Source organism: Megalopta genalis, chromosome 1, assembly GCF_051020955.1.
Source record: "Megalopta genalis isolate 19385.01 chromosome 1, iyMegGena1_principal, whole genome shotgun sequence".
Classification (NCBI taxonomy): domain Eukaryota; kingdom Metazoa; phylum Arthropoda; class Insecta; order Hymenoptera; family Halictidae; genus Megalopta; species Megalopta genalis.
In genome coordinates this window covers 12609625-12627975 of record NC_135013.1, presented here as the reverse complement: position 1 = coordinate 12627975, position 18351 = coordinate 12609625, and the positions used below count along the sequence as shown (strand labels likewise).

At 39.7% G+C, this 18351-nt stretch overlaps 1 protein-coding gene across 5 annotated transcripts in view; it reads right to left on the bottom strand.

Annotated features, from left to right (window-relative positions):
• LOC117228994 (uncharacterized) overlaps nt 1-18351 on the bottom strand; it is a 729674-nt gene that overhangs the window by 272848 nt on the left and 438475 nt on the right. For all 5 annotated transcript variants that reach the window (XM_033485103.2, XM_076521427.1, XM_076521432.1 and 2 more), the window contains one exon: nt 2346-2435. In XM_033485103.2, coding sequence (XP_033340994.2) covers nt 2346-2435 — 90 coding nt within the window. The remainder of the gene's footprint in view (nt 1-2345; nt 2436-18351) is intronic.

Below are 18351 nucleotides of genomic sequence, written 5' to 3'. Positions count from 1 at the left end.
GTACGAAGCAGAGTACAGTAAATTCCCCCAAATTGACCCTCAGCTTGTAAACAAAACTGGCAACTTAGGAATACGATATATTCGAGCCACGCGGCTCGTTTTTATAGTCGCCGATTGTCAACAAGTACAAAAACAAGCCGCGAGGCTCGAATAATCGTACCTCCTCTTCCCAAATTGTCCGTTTTTGTGTCTAAGCCGAGGGGCAATTTGGGAGAATTTACTATGCTAACAGAGATAATAGCGCACCCCGTGCAACACGATCCGCACGAAAAGTATTTCCCACGCGTCCGTTTCACCGACCCACATATCCGCCTTGTTCCCATCCTTCCCGAGGACCTTCCTCGCGAGCACAATCACAGAAACGCGCGTACGCGCGCGCGCGCGCTCGCTCGCCCGCTTACACGCTCACAAACACACCTTTCCCCCGTTAATCGTTGACAAAGCACCCGCGCTGGAATACAGTTAGGCAGATCCGCGTTAGGATCCGGCCAGCTGAGAGCCTCGGGGAAAAGGACGAAGGACAAAGGAGGAGAATGGTTCGGTGGCGTTCACGGGGCGGTATCGGCGAGAAGCGTCCTCAACCACGTAAATAGATGCGACGGCCGAGGATGCGGGGGCGTGTGAACCGAGAGCTTAACAGGCCCACGTGGTGGCTGGGTGTGCCCCGGCCACGGCTTCCGCATACTCCTCCGCGGTCACCGCCGCGTTATCTTTCCGCGGAGACAGCTGCAACAGTGTATCTCGAACCAGCTTAATGGAAATTTTAATAAGCGCCGGCTAAACGTGTTGCAACAACCGCTAATGCAGTCTCGGCTGCAGCGAAGCCGTTGCAACGCAGCCTCCGGCCGGAAGCTCGGGGAACTGAAAGCTTTAGCAGCGCGGAGCTTCGTATAAATAACCTTGAGATTTGCTGAATGGGTTTCGAAAATAATTGCGAGCGTTATGATAATTTTATGAATGCGATTATGCAAGTACCGATGGAACGCTTTGGGCGTTTCTTTGCTATAGATATTTTTCTAGATTGATCTAGAAAATATATAATAATATTCTAATAGTCTATCTAATAGTATATTATAATACGTTGGTTGTATAGACTCATAGCGCTATAATGTGAGAAAATATAAAGTATAAAATATATAAAAGAGTTAGCGATTCGTCTGGTAATGCCACTGAAAGACTGAAATTCGTTCTGATTCGACCATCATTCCGCATCGCGAAATATAAAACGGAAGATTAAAATAATATGAATTCCTAAAAATCTCTAATTTTCATTCGAAAGAAAACATATACTTATCGCTCGGAAAGATAGACATACGCGAGCCGCTTTATAATACGCGTCCGCAACTGTGAACGGACTTAGGTTGCTATTTATCGACACTCGTTCGCAAAGGGTTAAATGACTTTTACTGGAGACGTAAAGTATAGACGTAGTGGAGCAAATTGATGAAATTCGGTAAATTCTCTACAATTTTTTAGAGTATGATTAGAGTATGATTATGATTTGCGCAAAGGGTTAAATGACGTTTACTGGAGAAACTAGTCCGGAAATCACTAACACAACAGAATTATTCAAATTAATAGACGTAGTGGAGCAAATTGATGAAATTCGGTAAATTTTCTACAATTTTTTAGAGTATGATTAGAGTATGATTATGATTTGCGCAAAGGGTTAAATGACGTTTACTGGAGAAACTAGTCCGGAAATCACTAACACAACAGAATTATTCAAATTAATAGACGTAGTGGAGCAAATTGATGAAATTCGGTAAATTCTCTACAATTTTTTAGAGTATGATTAGAGTATGATTATGATTTGCGCAAAGGGTTAAATGACGTTTACTGGAGAAACTAGTCCGGAAATCACTAACACAACAGAATTATTCAAATTAATAGACGTAGTGGAGCAAATTGATGAAATTCGGTAAATTCTCTACAATTTTTTAGAGTGTGATTAGAGTATGATTATGATTTGCGCAAAGGGTTAAATGACGTTTACTGGAGAAACTAGTCCGGAAATCACTAACACAACAGAATTATTCAAATTAATAGACGTAGTGGAGCAAATTGATGAAATTCGGTAAATTCTCTACAATTTTTTAGAGTATGATTAGAGTATGATTATGATTTGCGTAAAGGATTAAATGACGTTTACTGGAGAAACTAGTCCGGAAATCATTAACACAACAGAATTATTCAAATTAATAGACGTAGTGGAGAAGGTTGATGAAATTCGGTAAATTTTCTGCAATTTTCTAGAGTACGATTTGAAGTAGTTCGTGTTGAAACGAATTCACGACTGTGGTTAGTATAACCGAGGATCTGGGGTCATGCTTTTCCGTACTCACCAGGAAGCGTGAGGCCACACGTGAGAACGTGTTCCGGTACGTCGTGAATGGTCCTGGGCGCTACCACGTCGTCGGCTCTCTTTTTCGTTCCTGAAACAGGAGACAACAGGGATCTCGTTACTCCCGCATCCTTTACGGATCCGATCTCCGTCCACGTTTGCATCTCAATCGACTATACGGAATCGTATACCAAGCAGATTTCGGTAATCTGATATAATACCGTATGGGGCTCGCGTAAAAGTCCTTTCGTGACAGTTGCACAAATATGACCGCGATTCACCCGAGAAAGGGTATCGAATAACTTCGCCCAACCCTGTACCCTGGCCAACGTGAAACGAAAAACGATAGGGAGCATGAGCTACGTGTTTTCGCACTCCGACGCTATTACCAAATTCTGCCCTCCTGGTTTCCTTGTTGTTCGTCCCGACAGAAACAAAGAGTTGAAATGCAATTCGATTAATTAGAAAGTGTAACACTGTTTCTGAAAATTGTCCAGTTTAAAATTAACCCTTTGCGCTCGAGTGGCGGCTCTGAGCACCACTGAAATTGTTATATCACGTTCCAAGATAATTTTTATATTATCAAAGTTTAGATTTAGATTTTAAAGTTGTAATAATTGTTATATGAGTCACAAAACTTGCATAAAGTTATATTCATAAAGTGCACCTTGTTATAAAAAAAAGGATATACTATAAGTCAGAAAAATTATATTAGATTTACAGTTAAATTGGCTTCGAGTGCAAAGGGTTAACTTTTTGCGGTGGAAAATACTTTCTCCTTTTTATTTCAAAATTTTGTTAGAACCGGATCGCGGATGTTTTTGCAGAATAAAAAATCGCATTAATTGTAAGATGTAGTTGTTGCACAGAGATTTACTTCCGATGCTATTGATTATAATAGGTCGAGGAGAACATCGTACTATTTTTCTAAAGTTTTGATTTATATATATATATTTGATATTATATAAATTATGTATTATATATTTGATATATTCATTTTTGTCACAAATATAGAGAATATCGTACTATATTTTTCTGAAGTTTTGATTTATATATATATATATATTTGATATTATATATATTATGTATTATATATTTGATATATATTCATTTTTGTCACAAATGCATACAGATCCGCAGTCTAGTTGCAGACTGCAAGATTATTTAATAATGTCACAATTACATGATGTGTAAGAGCAATTGTAACATTATTAATGCATACAATGTAGATTAGCGGTTTAAGTAACTATCAGTGCAAACGTCAGTGTCTAGTTCTAGCCTGACATACGATCACAAACGTTTAATTTAATCATTTTGTCGCTTCATAGCGTCACGTAAGTTTATACATTAATTTCTGTCGAGACATTTCGTATTACAGAATTCTGTGAATTGTTATGCAAACACAGCTGTACTCTGTAAAGACAGCCACATTATTATGGAGTGTACACATATGAGACGTAGTGCGGAAACGGGCTGAATTTATAGCCATTTAGCATTCCCGTGAGCTAGCATCACAGTTTATGAACGTAAACGTTTCTCTTATTCCTTCATAATTTACATAATTACATCGTGCAACAGAGAATTATTCCTCGGATTCCTTCGTAATCGATCCGATAATCGTGTTCTCCATCTTCATGCATTGCACTTGATGTATCAAAAAAATAATTGTACAATTTAACCCGCGTAGCAGAAACGAACGAAGGTCGTCTATCTATTATCAACAAAAAAAAACAAAAAAAAACGGAAGGATGTTTTCGCGAGCGAATAATCCGTAGGAAGGCGGTCCAATTGATAGGAAAACGCATGAAAACTTTCGCGCTCACCCAATACAATGCAGCGTAAATGCCGCTCGGAACAAAAGTGAAATCGTTTGGGCTGTCGCCGCTCCGTGATCGAGAGTTGAGATGTAAATTAACTTCTGTCAAGCGGGTACTTCTAATTTATAGTGGAAGGAAGGACACGAAACAGGAAGCGCCGACGCGACGCGTCTTGTCGCAACGGGGATTTGATGGTTGCGCTCGGAAACGGGCAACGAATCGCCGGGATCCGCTTTTTAATTTGACCCCCAGTCGAATGGCTTCCTCTAATTTCACCTCTTAACCCTCGCCACCTCCGCGATCGCGGCGAAGGTGAACGGCGCGGAATACGCACGAATCTTTTGCGCCTTCTAATAATCGCGCGCTGCACCGCGCGCTGCACCGCGCGTTGCGCGCGTCATTTTGTAGCGAGGAGAGCGCGCTTTCTACCCGCACGACGTGGACAAATTAATTGCTGGCAATTAAGACGCCTCGCTGGCAGTTTATGGTTTATTGTGGCTCGTCCTTATGGTTAAACACTGCGCGCAAAAGTACCGATGAAAGTAGCATCGTTTAATGAAACCCGACTCCGCTGTAGGAAGTCCGATGATTTAAACGAGAGCATGATTTTTTGCGCCGATCTTTTATTATTCCGCGATGCACCGGTTACAGAATACCTGCTGCTTAACCGTTTCAGTCCCAAGCAGCGCGATCGCGCTGTTCAGATTTTATGTCGAGAAAACCCAGCCGATGGTGCGTTACCGATCGTCGAAGCGCGCTCAGATTTACCGAAGCAAGTACATCGTACGGCTTCTTTTAATGTAAATAGTACATTTTACAATAGGTAGAATAATACTATAATAATGCAATGATACATTACAAGATACAAATTTTTAATTCATTATTATTGCGCCGCTTGGTATTTCTCGACATAAAATAAAACAAGCGCCATCGCGCTGCTTGGGTCTTTTCGTGCTCGTTTAGAGAAAGCGCGGTTGCGTTGTTTGGGATTCTTCGACAGTGTTTTTTCAATACCCTCTGGGACTCAAACGGTTAAAAGTGTCCGACGACACTTGCGTTGAGAATAATTCCGTGTCGAAGCACTTTTCAGTTGTCGATTCCCAAGCTTCTTGTTTCGTGGCCTTTCCGTTAAATTTCTGAGCAAAAAGCAGCCCGATCGCATTAAATTGCGCCGCGGAATAAACGCTAGACGATTTTTCGAAAGATTTGTAAATTGACTTTCAGGCATAGTTTGAAATGCATTTTTGAACCGTTGTCTTTGCCGAATTGAACGATCGAACATACTCGACATTCGTCAAATCCGCAGCCTAATTGTACTTTACGCAATCCAGCGTTTACGCAGCTATTATAATAAAACATCGTGATGCGAAGAATCGTCGAACGTAACCGCTTATTAATCGTTGCGTGTCGAAGAAATTTTATTTACAGACGAAACAAGAAATCTCGAATGCCATTAAAATTTGTACTCGGAATAAATTTATACGGATTATCGTTCGTTTGTGAGGCTAACGACACCGCGGCAGCAGACTGGTTGCACACGAAATTAAAAACTCGAGTGCACGCTTGTGATCGGCCGTTATCGTTCATTAACATTATTCATGAGGCAAGTATGAATGTCTATATCTCTAGATCGGCATAACCTATATCATTTACACGCATGAATATTCATTCAATATTATATAATGTCAGGTAAACTAGCCCGGGGATACAGCATGAAAAACACGAATCTCCCGGTTTAATTATTGTAACCAGACTGCGGTTTATGTACTCGTCCTTGGCGCTTAATGCTCTTCGAAAGGAAGCACACAATTCGCATGGTCTCGATCGATTTTAATTCTGTTAAATCACGCTGGAACGATCTGAATCACTGCGATATAAACTACTTAACAGAATTTAACTCTTGTATCGGTTTCATCCTCGATTTATCAAATGCGCTAAGGAAAATCGCACTTCATACGTTTAGGATAAGCGGAGTCAATTACTATGGGGGAGTATAGTACCGTGCGTTTAGTTTAATTTCAAGCATAATTAATTTTAAATTTATCGAATAAAACAACATATTAAAACTTATTATTCGAGTTCAATTGATTATTTATCTGTTCAAATTAGACGGAAGTTCTTAAAATACCACAAACATTATATTATATATAATTCTTTGATACTGAATTCGCGAAATTTTGTGTAAAGCTTGTGACGAAGCTTAAGAAAATATTGAACGAAAGAAGATAGATGTTCGGTAAAATAAATTGTTCTAAGCAAGATAACAGAATGTTAATTGTATTGGTAAATTGTATTAAGATTACGGAATTTGAGATCTTTGAATATATATATATATATTTATTCTCGATTGATCGGGAGCAGTGACAAGAAAACAAAAAGCACGCGAATTCGCATAACAGAGTTTCGTGTCTAATAACAGCCAGTTTCATCGTGGTATCACAAGTCGAGCGTTTCAATCTCGTCCAGAATGAAGACGGACATCACGTCGATCATAGCTGCCATAATCGTCCGCGAGAGAGATCGTTAATCCTATAACGCGCAGCTATTAATTATCATCGTCGATAAATTCGACATTCTGACCGTTCCCCCGGTGGAAGTATCCAACGCCAGCACCACCAGGCTATTTCTCAACCATAATCCCGTCAATTAAGACATCCCCTATATCCTGATGCTCCGAGAAGCTACAATCTTCCGAAGCCTGTGATTCCTTCCGTCTGACGTTTCGCACGAATGTATCAAAACATCCGTGCCGGTGATTTGCATGGAAATTTCAGCGGTTAGGCCGACTCGTTACGGCCCGGGCGTTAATTGCTCGGATAACGAGGCCAGCGGAGGAGGAGCAACAGTCTCGCGAAGACAATGGGGGCCGATGCGTCGTCGAGATCGGGGAACAACCGGCGAACAAAGGGGGACTAACAGCGCAGATAAGGGACTGCCAAAGAATCGCAGTTATTTATCTGCGGTTTATCGGCCGCGATTTCGTGGAACTCGTCGATCACCGGATCGAACTCTGTTTCGCGTTACGTTCATTTTCCGGAGAAACTGACCGGAATGACGTAGCAGTGAAACGTTGCGGTCGATTAGGGTAAGCGTGACAAATACTGTGCCATCCCCTGCTGGCTGTGCTCTCGCAATAATTTTAATTATATTTAAGATCAACATTATTAAATTAAACGTAAATATTATATTTTAAATAAAATATTATATATTATATTATATATTATATAATATTATATAATAATAATTAATATATTATATATTATATAATATTATATAATAATAATTAATATATTATATATTATTATTTATTTAAAATATCATTAAATAAAATATATATAAAATATATCATCCTTAAACCAAGTTTTTAAATTTCTGCTAATGGTTTCATGTGTTTTTGCCTTGATTTTGTTAATAGACTTAGGAAACTCATTGGAAATAAATACGAAAAATTATAAAAATCATGCTTACCGAAACAAAAATATAAACTATTATAACCGTAAAACTCGACCAAATTATAGAAAAGCAATAACATAATTGGCTTCTTAGATATATTTTTATATTTAAGGTAATTCAGTAATTGAAACAAATTTGTGTACGCCTTGTTTCTATTACTGTGCACCGTAGCCAGATTAAGTTTTCACGTCTTTTTCGATTACCTCCGATGACAAATTACGTGTTAAATTTAACCTTACTTTCTTCGTGCCGCGCTTCGAATGGTTCGATCAAATCAATGCAAGAATGCGGAGAATAATCAACGAATTTGCGTGTACTATTACCGTGTATTCCATTAATGCGTGATGTTTATCTTCCGGAGAAACTGATTGAAATAATTGGAAAATCGAAGATGCCGACGGCCTAATCGTCATCATTACGGCGTACGAATTTGGACTGGAGACGTGTAGTTTGAGATCTTTTTAAAGAAATTTCTAAAGATCGGCGGAGAATTCGCTTTTCTCTGGAGAATTTAAATACGTTCGATGGAGGAGAAACGTTGTAGCAAATTATTTCGCGACACACAGTGCATGTACGTAGATTTGGTCCGTTCGTACGACAAGGTAATTATCGCAAACGAGGAAATGCAATAAAACATAAATAATGATAGAGTAGGAAAGTTCGAAAAGATGTTTTGTCAAAGTGCTGTCAAATTTTCCCGTCACTCTTTGAAATATAAATTGAGCTGCGGATTTGTAAAAATTGTAGGAAGATTTAAAGAATTTCAGAAAATCGATAATAAAGAAAATAAGTATTATTGAAAGACAGTTTCTATCTTCTCCGATTTCCAATTACCACAGAGTGATTACAAGACTGGTGATCTTGTGCACTTATGACAAGAATGAGTAGACGAAATACAAGACAGTGAAAATATCAAAAGAATCAGTCTGTTGTCGTGACTTTAAATTATTCAAACGAGAAATAATAACTTCCTGCTCGACTTCCAATCGGTGCAACTGACGCAGAACATTTCTATTTTGCATAAAGATCCGCAGTCTATCGATTATACACCGTGCAATGGGTATACATAATTAAATAGTTCCGGAACTATCGAACATTGAAAACGTTTTCGCACGAAAACCGACTAGTACAAAACTGTTTGCGAAAGCACAAACTAAATTTTCCAACAATCCAAATCGTTCGATCGACCCTGCGAATAATTACAAAACCGGTCAGAACCTGCGTGGCGGAAAGGACTGAAAATGACATAATGACACGCGTGTAGAACAAAGTCCATTATAAAGCGGCTCGGGAAAAAATCCGTATCGTACGAAGACTCGCCCAAAACCGATCATTATCCAATTAATCCACTTAAGGACAATCTTATTGTGCTCCCGATGCCGAGCAGAGAACAATGACACATCCCGTCCGACCCATAAAACCGTTCCCAAAGGGAGAGGATCGCGTGTTCCGGGAGCGTTTCTCCGAAAGAAGTGACCGAAAGTTCGGCTCATCGAGCAAAGACATCGAAAGCAAAATCAGCTGTTCCGGCTCGCGTGACGTCGCCCGATCAGCGACGATTTAATCGTCCGTAAAGCCGCGCGTAGATCGTTGACCGACGCGATCGAGCCCCCGGGTTATGCTCGTTCCCGAGAAATTAGAAATCCGCGGCTGTCGGTCCGCCGCGCGCGATAAATCCTCTCGTTAATCGCAGTCAAACCGCGGTCCGCGTAAATAATGTCCCGAGCCGGTGCGTGCCCGATAATTACGTGCCGGACGATCGCTCGTTTTAATTGCAATCATTATATCCCGGACTGTCTTGTCTCCGCCGGCACCGATCACTGTGATTACCGCCACGACACGCGTTTTAGAGTAATATAGTTGTCCGGAGCCGGAGCCGGAGCCGGTCTCCCGGCCTGAATTCGGAGTTCCGAGCAACCGGTAATCAACTTCCTGTCACGATGACGCGGAAAAATTCAGACGCGACCCGTTCCACGATCGCCTTTCGTCGTTTCTGCGGTAATTAGTTCCATCAACCGCGGTCCTTGTCACTTATCATTAGACTGCGCTTCTTTGTCGCAAGCAACAATGACACAAAAACAGAAGGAACATGGAAGTTTTGGTTTTTCTTTTCAATGATCTCGATAAAATAGATGCGATACATCGATGCTCTTGCAGTCTTTCAATCTTTTCGCTGTCTTAAAACAGACGAGAGCATATTTGAAATATTACTTTAACCAGCAGTTGCTTTATTACTTTATTTATTACTTTACACCACCAGTTAGCTGTGTTCGACGAGTATACTCGTCATAGAGAAGTGACAGTACATATTTTGTGTCATGACGAGTATACTCGTCATGGAGAAGTGACAGTACATATTTTGCGTCATGACGAGTATACTCGTCATGGAGAAGTGACAGTACATATTTTGCGTCATGACGAGTATACTCGTCATAGAGAAGTGACAGTACATATTTTGTGTCATGACGAGTATACTCGTCATGCGTGAAAAGTAGTGACTACTGGCTATTTAGATTGTAATTTTAGTGAAAACAAAAACATATTCTCAAATTTCAAGACGTTTAGAATATTTTCAGGCGAATCCTGCACGAAGGTGTTTACATTGTAATAAAAATAAGATTAGAAAAGAATCATGATATTGATGTTCGACGTGCAAAGTGCTAATATATGTCGTTCCTTGCTTCCTTGCTTGCTGTTCTTTAACCTTTATAAGTATTTGATTTATTCTGGGTTTTTCGTTTATTATGTATGTAGTATATGTTAATGTTAAGCGAACGAGTAAATATTAATAATAAAGTTGTTAATTTTATAAAATAAAACCGTGTTTTTGATCCAATATTTTAACAGCAACGCTTGTGTGAGTATACTCGTTATCGCTTAGTTCTCGCGTTCTAAAAAGAAAACGCCACAGCTAACTGGTTAAATAGCAGGTCATTTTATTTTATAATTACTTGAAAGAATTATTTGAGGCAATTGCGAAATGTTTCTTGGAAATGATATGGTAATCTTCGTGTCTGCTTTATTTTGACATCCTCGTTAACATTTCTGCCAGATAAAAGAACCGATCCGATTATGTTAAACGATTCTTCGATAATGACACATTTTTCCATCAACTTTCCAATTTTTCCTTCACCTAAATAAATTGCTTCGACTTGATCTATTGAATTGGCAACTAAGTAATTGCCGATTTGTTCAATGAAATAAAACATTTTTTTACTTGGAACGAAATTTAATCTGTAATGTATTTTCCAATTTGTTCGATGACCTTTTGCCATCTCACTGACAACTTGAAAATTCCACGCTCGTAGAAAGTCTGATCCTTTTCGGCCAAAAACTGAGTTAAGTGAGATTTTACAGCGTCATCGTCGTTAAAAGTTTTACCACGAAGGGAGTTGTCCAGGGATCGAAATAAGTGATAATCCGATGGCGCGAGATCAGGGCTCTATGGTGGGTGCAACATGAATTCCCAAGCAATATCCATCAATTTTTGCCGAGTGGACAAAGACGTGTGCGGCCTAGCATTGTCCTGCTGGAAAATGACACCTTTAAGATTGACCAATTCTGGTCGCTTTTCCTTGACCGCTGCATTCAATTTGTCCAGTTGCTAACATTCTCATGAATAATAAAAAATAACATAATAATAATAACAATAATTTTATAATATAACATTTACGGATATCATAAAAATGGGAGTGAGAGACATCTATAACTGAAATCGGCAATTACTTAGTTGCCAACCTAATAGTTTCGACCGTAAATGAATTACATACTATGCTTCGGCTGAATTCTCGAGGCATTCGGCGGGTTAACGACTGTGTCGCCGAATCAATGGCGGCTCGGAGCCCCGGATAAGCGTCTTCGGAGATCGACAGAGGGAATCGTTACCGTTCGATCGATCGCATTGTTCGCCGATAGGTACAAAGCAGCGAGTCTCGCAGCATGATTAATACGTAACGACTACAAACGACTGGAACGGACTGGGACGTCCGAATCCGACGGCTGAGAAACGACACCCGTTGAAAAACCGGTTCCACGTTTGATACATTAACGTGCATTAACCTAAATTCGACGGCACCTACAGCGCTCGCCTCCGTCCAGCCGGCTTCGGAGCGGACCGATTCCGTTCCTCCGACCGATCTTAGGCCCCCGATTGACCTAACCGGTAGCACGGCCACCTGAAACGCCGTAAAATGAAGCGATTAGGGCCACCTGACCGCATTCCCACAAAAACCGAACCCTGCCGCCCAGGATTCCCTTTCGACGGGCCAACCGGTCGTTTCTTGTGTACTCGCAAATGCGATGTTTGGACAGTGTAATCGCAGAGAGACGTCTGCGAAACGTCTCATTTCATTCGCGATTACGTGACCGCAGGTTTTTGCTCGTAGCTAGAGTTCCGTATGAAACGGTGAAAAGGTGCGATGGAATTTAATGGAGCTCTGCATCGCTTGCAAATTAATTCATTGCTGAAATCGTGCTTCGTTTCTATTTGTTGGAATTAATCTATGAAAAGAAATGTCTATTCGCGCTTTTTTGAGCTTCTTTGCTGAGCACTCGATCGTCGATTTTTCGAGAACCGTTAAATTTTGCGATGAAATCTAAGATACGAGGGAGATTCGAGTTTCTAGGAAAACATATCTGGAAAATATCTAATTTCTAGAAGACTTAGATGACATGTTCTTACTCATACAAGATGTATTATTTATACTGCACTGTGTATATATTTGTTATACTATATATCAAAATATACAATTTATTTACTCTTATACTCTGGATATAATTAATTATATAAGTATTGTAGAAAACCTTCAATGGTAAAACCAAAGACGAAATTGTAATTGACAAATACTTCTGTCGTTAGTTAAAACGTCTTATCAACTAAATTCCTATTTTTCGAGATATATTAGAATATTTGAGCCATCGTATGCTTTTTACCTTTTGAGCAACACTAAAATAGTCTATAATTTGTTTCCGCTTATTTCAAAAGGATTTTATTAATATAAAGCATCATTTTTTGAATGATCAAAAATGTTTGTAAGGACAATTTAACTAGTAATTTTACTAGTAATAGGTATAGTAATAGTAACAGTAACGAAAATAAATAATAATAATTAACCATTTCGCATCGTTTAGGAATATTTATATTCTGAGACATAAATAAAACCATAGCGGACATTCGGTTCTGGAGAAAAGCTAGTTCTCAACTCGCGTGCAATGTATATAAATTGTCGACGACGGATGAATTTCTATACCGCATCGAGGAAAAATCGCAATTAAGATCAAAGGTCAACTTTCAAGCTGGCGGCGTTATTAAAACGCCGAGAACGAAGCTGTAACTTCCGAAGAAAGGCAGTGGACTGTTTCATAGTTTCGCCGGAGTTCCAGAACTGCGCGTTTCAGCAGATGTTGCCAAAGGCAGATACGAGTCGCGTCAGAATCAGGCTTCGGTCTGGTTTCTATGAACCGAGGAACGGCTGCATTCGCGGGACACGGCGTGTGCAACAGCAACTGCAGCGGCTGCGGCCGCATCCGATTGCGTATCAGCGACCTCGATCGTCCCCCGGTGCATTCCCCTTTCCCTCTCTTGTTCTCCCCCACCCTTCCATTCAGATCATTATGTCAATGATCCCGGGTAGATCCGAGTGGAGGAAGCTTCTAACGCGGCAGCGCGCGAGCCTCATCCGCATACGACCATAAACTTCCTGATTCCCTTCGTCGCGATCCCTAATTCGTCCCGCGAGTCTGCCGCATTTTACTGCGTCTCGAGGACGCATCCACGTGTGTCGAGCGATTTGTGTTTTTCATTGACCGGTCCGCCACTCTCGACATTTTATTAACAGAACCAGCAAGCGATATATAAAATGACACAAATATTTATTCACGTCTCGCTTTTTGTAATTCAGCAAGTTTTTATTTTGTATCAAGATCTGTGGTCCAATAATTACTAGATTTCATGTGTTCATAATAAAAGTGAGTGTGCAAAATAGTAAAAATGTTTCAAGAATTTGAAGATACTGTTGCATTGTCTTTAAATGATTAAAATTATTTAGAAAAGAAATTTAATAAATATCCTTGCGACAACTGCGTCTTGTAATGACTGCGGACAATTTTAATTTTGCATTAACTGTCTACAGTTCAGTCAATTATTAGGCTACGGATTTTATGAATTTTTAGGAAAATCGTGTGATTAAAATTTGAAATAATAAAACTAGTAAAAAGATTTTGAAATATCAATGAATTATTGTTAATCTATTAAAATTATTAGAGAAAGAAAAAACGTTCTGCTCAGCTTCTATTTCTTGCAGTTAATGCAGACAAATTTTATTTTGCATAAAAATCTACAGTCTAGTAATTACTAATTAAATGACTTTATGCACCGAGTGATTCTACAAAGTGATGCTCGAGGATTACAGAATATTTTCAAATGCAAGTAGAGAATTTAGATAGTTATGTTCCAGGAATGCAGTAAATTCTCTCTAATTGACTTTCCGCTTGTAAACAAAAATGGACGATTATTGGAGCCTCGCAGCTCGTTCTTATATTTATCGATTGTCAACAACTAAGTAAAAACGAGGCGCAAGGCTCGATTAATCGTATCCCCTGTTCCCAAATTGTCCATGCTTGTTTACAAACTGAAGAACAATTGAGGAAAATTTACTGTATTTTCTGACATTCCGATTCGACAGTTTAACGTTCAGAAATTCCACGTTGGATATCGATGATCGGCCGTATCTCGAAACAAAAGGTGGCCGTTTCGAGCGAAATAGTTAATGAAGACATTAGCCGGGCGAATGAATTAACCGTAGATTAACATCCGCGAGATGAAAATAATGGAGCCGATGCTAAAGAATGGCGGACACGCATGAATAATGCAACTGTTTATTTTTACGACGCAGGTGCACACGCACAATGCGTTCATCTGCAATTATAATTCACAGATTTTTCCAGTTTACACGGCCGGCGCCGTGAAATAATATACCTAGGCTAGACACGATACGTGAACAATAGGTAATCAAATCGATACAAGATCAAAGGCAGTAGCCAACGAGCTCCCTACTGTGCGCTATCCTCGCGGGAATCCATAAAACTGCACAATATTGCGAAACGTAGCAAAACCGCCGTTTACTCGAAACCGGGATACAAATCGTTTCAACTAACTCTCCGCGGTTCGAACGATTTTCCGTACGTTTCACGCCTTTTAATTTAACGATCCTCCACTTACTACACCTTTTGAAATATTTATTTCGAAAGACTCTTGGTTTCAACGGTTTTCCATCATTTCCGCATCTTCGCGTTTAACAATTCTTTCGCTTCCCAGTTTAAAATTACAATAGAAATTGGCGAAATGTTCGCCGCACACACAACGAACAAGTGCAAACACTCGTTCAAAACGGATTTCTCGTTACAATAATTTTCTCGTAGGTTCCTCGCGTTTTCCATAATCCTCGCGCCTCTAACTTCGCCAATTCCAAACAACCGTTCGCGGTAACTTAGAGCTCGACAAATGTTCGTTACACGACCTGAAATGTACACATTCGTATTAAAACGACTCCGCTTTCGTGAAACAAATTGGCAGGCCGTAAACCGGCGGAAAAAACGGAGCGTAAAAGATAAAAGTACAGCTGGTTTTCACGCTGTTCAGCCATCGAAATTAGCATCGAAAATCGTCGTTCGACGGCTGTTCGACCAGAACGAAAAGAAACCGAGTATCTGGGTTAATGTTATTCGAGGAAGGCCGAAGTTTTCCACGATTGCGAGACAGTTGACGCCAACGAGATCGAGAAATCAGCGGACGCGCGATTCCGCGTTAGAAATCGCCGGCTGCGGACGCGGAATCGCTCGAGGCCGTGGATTTTGAATGGGAGAGGCCCCGAAGAGGATCGCGACGAGGAAACTGAGTCCATTACCATGAGACGATGACTCGGATTGACTTGTAACCGAAGGTTGATTGGATCTGCTTGCTTTACGAGGAGCCGTTCGCGATTTAAACGTTTCCATTTGCTATCCATCTTTCTTCCGTCCTATCCCCTCGTGTCCGGTGCCATTTGCTCCATGATTTTTCGCGGTCGCGTGGCCTCGTGACATCCGTCCGCCATATTGCGGATACGGCAGATTTATTTTTCGGATGGGGATCGTTCGCGCGAGTACTTTCACGGCTAGAACCTTTTATTATCGCGAAAGAGGCAACTGCTGTACGGCTGCTTCGAATATACCGATTCGTTTTCGTACCAAATGCAACCTACGTCTTCGTTCCTTCCTCTGTTATGACATTGTAGAAGACGTTCGCTGTATTTTATTATTTTAGAGCCGCTGTTGATAAGTGCTTTGTTCTTCTCACGATAAACTTCCAAGGAACAGTTAATTATCTCTGTAGAGCTAATTAAAGAATCAATAACAACTAGGCTGTGTGTTTCGTGCGTTTGTTGCAGCTAATACTGCTTAACCGGTTAGCAGTTTCTAATTATAATGTATGTAATTATGTTGTATATATTTAATTTTCTCTGCATTTTGTTTAAATATGACGCTTTTATGAAATATGTAATTTAATAAAGATCCTTTTTAACCAGTTAGCTGTTTTCGACGAGTGTACTCGTCATGAAGAAATTGCAACATTTTGCACTACCACGAGTATACTCGTAAATATCTGTTAATTAAAGCTAGGTAAATAATACATAGTTTAAATAATTAGGTACAGAATCAATTTTAAAATGCAACTTTAAAAGCTTTTGATTGTGCGTTTAGAATCTGCTTACTTCATCTCCAGAAAGCTAAATAATATTTAACAAGGTTATTTATACATAATTGATACATAAGCTATGTATTATGTATGGTATTAATATATTGTAACGATATAAATATGCAATTGATATATAAGATATATATTATATATTGTATTAAAATATATTGTAAAAATATAAATATGCAATTGATCTATAAGATATATATTATATATTGTATTAATATATTTTTAAAATATAAATATGCAATTGATATATAAGATATATATTATATATTGTATTAATATATAAAGTTATTTATAGTATATAATATAATATATATATATATATATATATATATATATATATATATATATAATATTATATAATATATATATTATATATAAATTAGTATACAGGACATAATATATAATGAATAAAGTAATTAAAAGAAGCAGCTTGGAACGTCCGCGAGACATTTTCCTACGCGTCCGAAAGCCGCGAATAGAATTCAAAGCTAAAGAGCGATGTTGTCGGAATCATTGACGCACGTCCGAGCACAATCGTTGCCAAAAGTCCGGCATTATCTTCCGTGCACAAGTGCATCATGCAGAGAGTGCACGAACAACGGGTGACCCAACCGAGCCTATCCGTCTATGATCTTGGATCGCGGGCACGGCCGATTCGCGTCACGAACGGCCTGCAAATAGAATTCGCACGCGGAACGATTCGGCAATTACCGTGTCCTTTCGCGAGTAGACGAGAAAAGAAGAGGAGGTCGTTGGTATTCAGCGTTCATTCTCTCGACCGTCCACCGCTCTCCCGAGAAACTTGGGAGACGAACTCGCGCGCGACACCGCCGCCGCCGCCGCTTGGAAGATCATTTCCAGTTTCCATTTGCGACTTTAACTGCTTCCGCTAGCAGCCAGTCGCGCCAGATTTCAGTAACTTCGAACGGCAAACGCCGCCGGATAATGGCGGCGAGGGATTGTCCGCGGATAAATCGGTCAGGTTCAAGGAAGAGTTGCATCGTGTCCGTCGCTCGAAGCCTTCGGTATTAACATCGGATCGTAGCTCAGACTCGGATCGATGTTCGTCCTATCATAGGACGTGAAATAAATCAGGCCATTTCACTGCGATGAGAAATTTGGGCTCCTAGGATCGTAATCCTTTTGTAAGATCATCGAGATATTACGTAGACACGTTGGATTTTCGTAGTCATGGTGCTCTGATTCATGGTAGAGCTTTATATTTTCAAGGTCATTAGAATTTCAATCTTCTGCAATTGGTGAGCTCTTTGGGTATTTGTAATTACTAGGCCCATAAGTTCGTGCAGTATTCATTTCGATTTAAATTTCCCGCATAATGATTGGCTATATGATTGGCGTAGCTCAGACTCGGTCGATGTCCTATCAGTGAAATAAATTAGGCCATTTGACTGCGATAAGAAATTTGGTCTCCTAGGATCGTAATCCTTTTGTAAGATCATCGAGATATTATGTAGACACGTTGGATTTTCGTAGTTCATGGTGCTCTGATTCATGGTAGAGCTTTACATTTTCAAGGTCATTAGAATTTCAATCTTCTGCAATTGGTGAGCTCTTTGGGTATTTGTAATTAGTAGATTCATAAGTTCGTGCAGTATTCATTTCGATTTAAATTTCCCGCATAATGATTGGCTATATGATTGGCGTAGCTCAGACTCGGTCGATGTCCTATCAGTGAAATAAATTAGGCCATTTGACTGCGATAAGAAATTTGGTCTCCTAGGATCGTAATCCTTTTGTAAGATCATCGAGATATTATGTAGACACGTTGAATTTTCGTAGTTCATGGTGCTCTGATTCATGGTAGAGCTTTACATTTTCAAGGTCATTAGGATTTCAATCTTCTGCAATTGGTGAGCTCTTTGGGTATTTGTAATTAGTAGACTCATAAGTTCGTGCAGTATTCATTTCGATTTAAATTTCGCGCATAATGATTGGCTATATGATTGGCGTAGCTCAGACTCGGTCGATGTCCT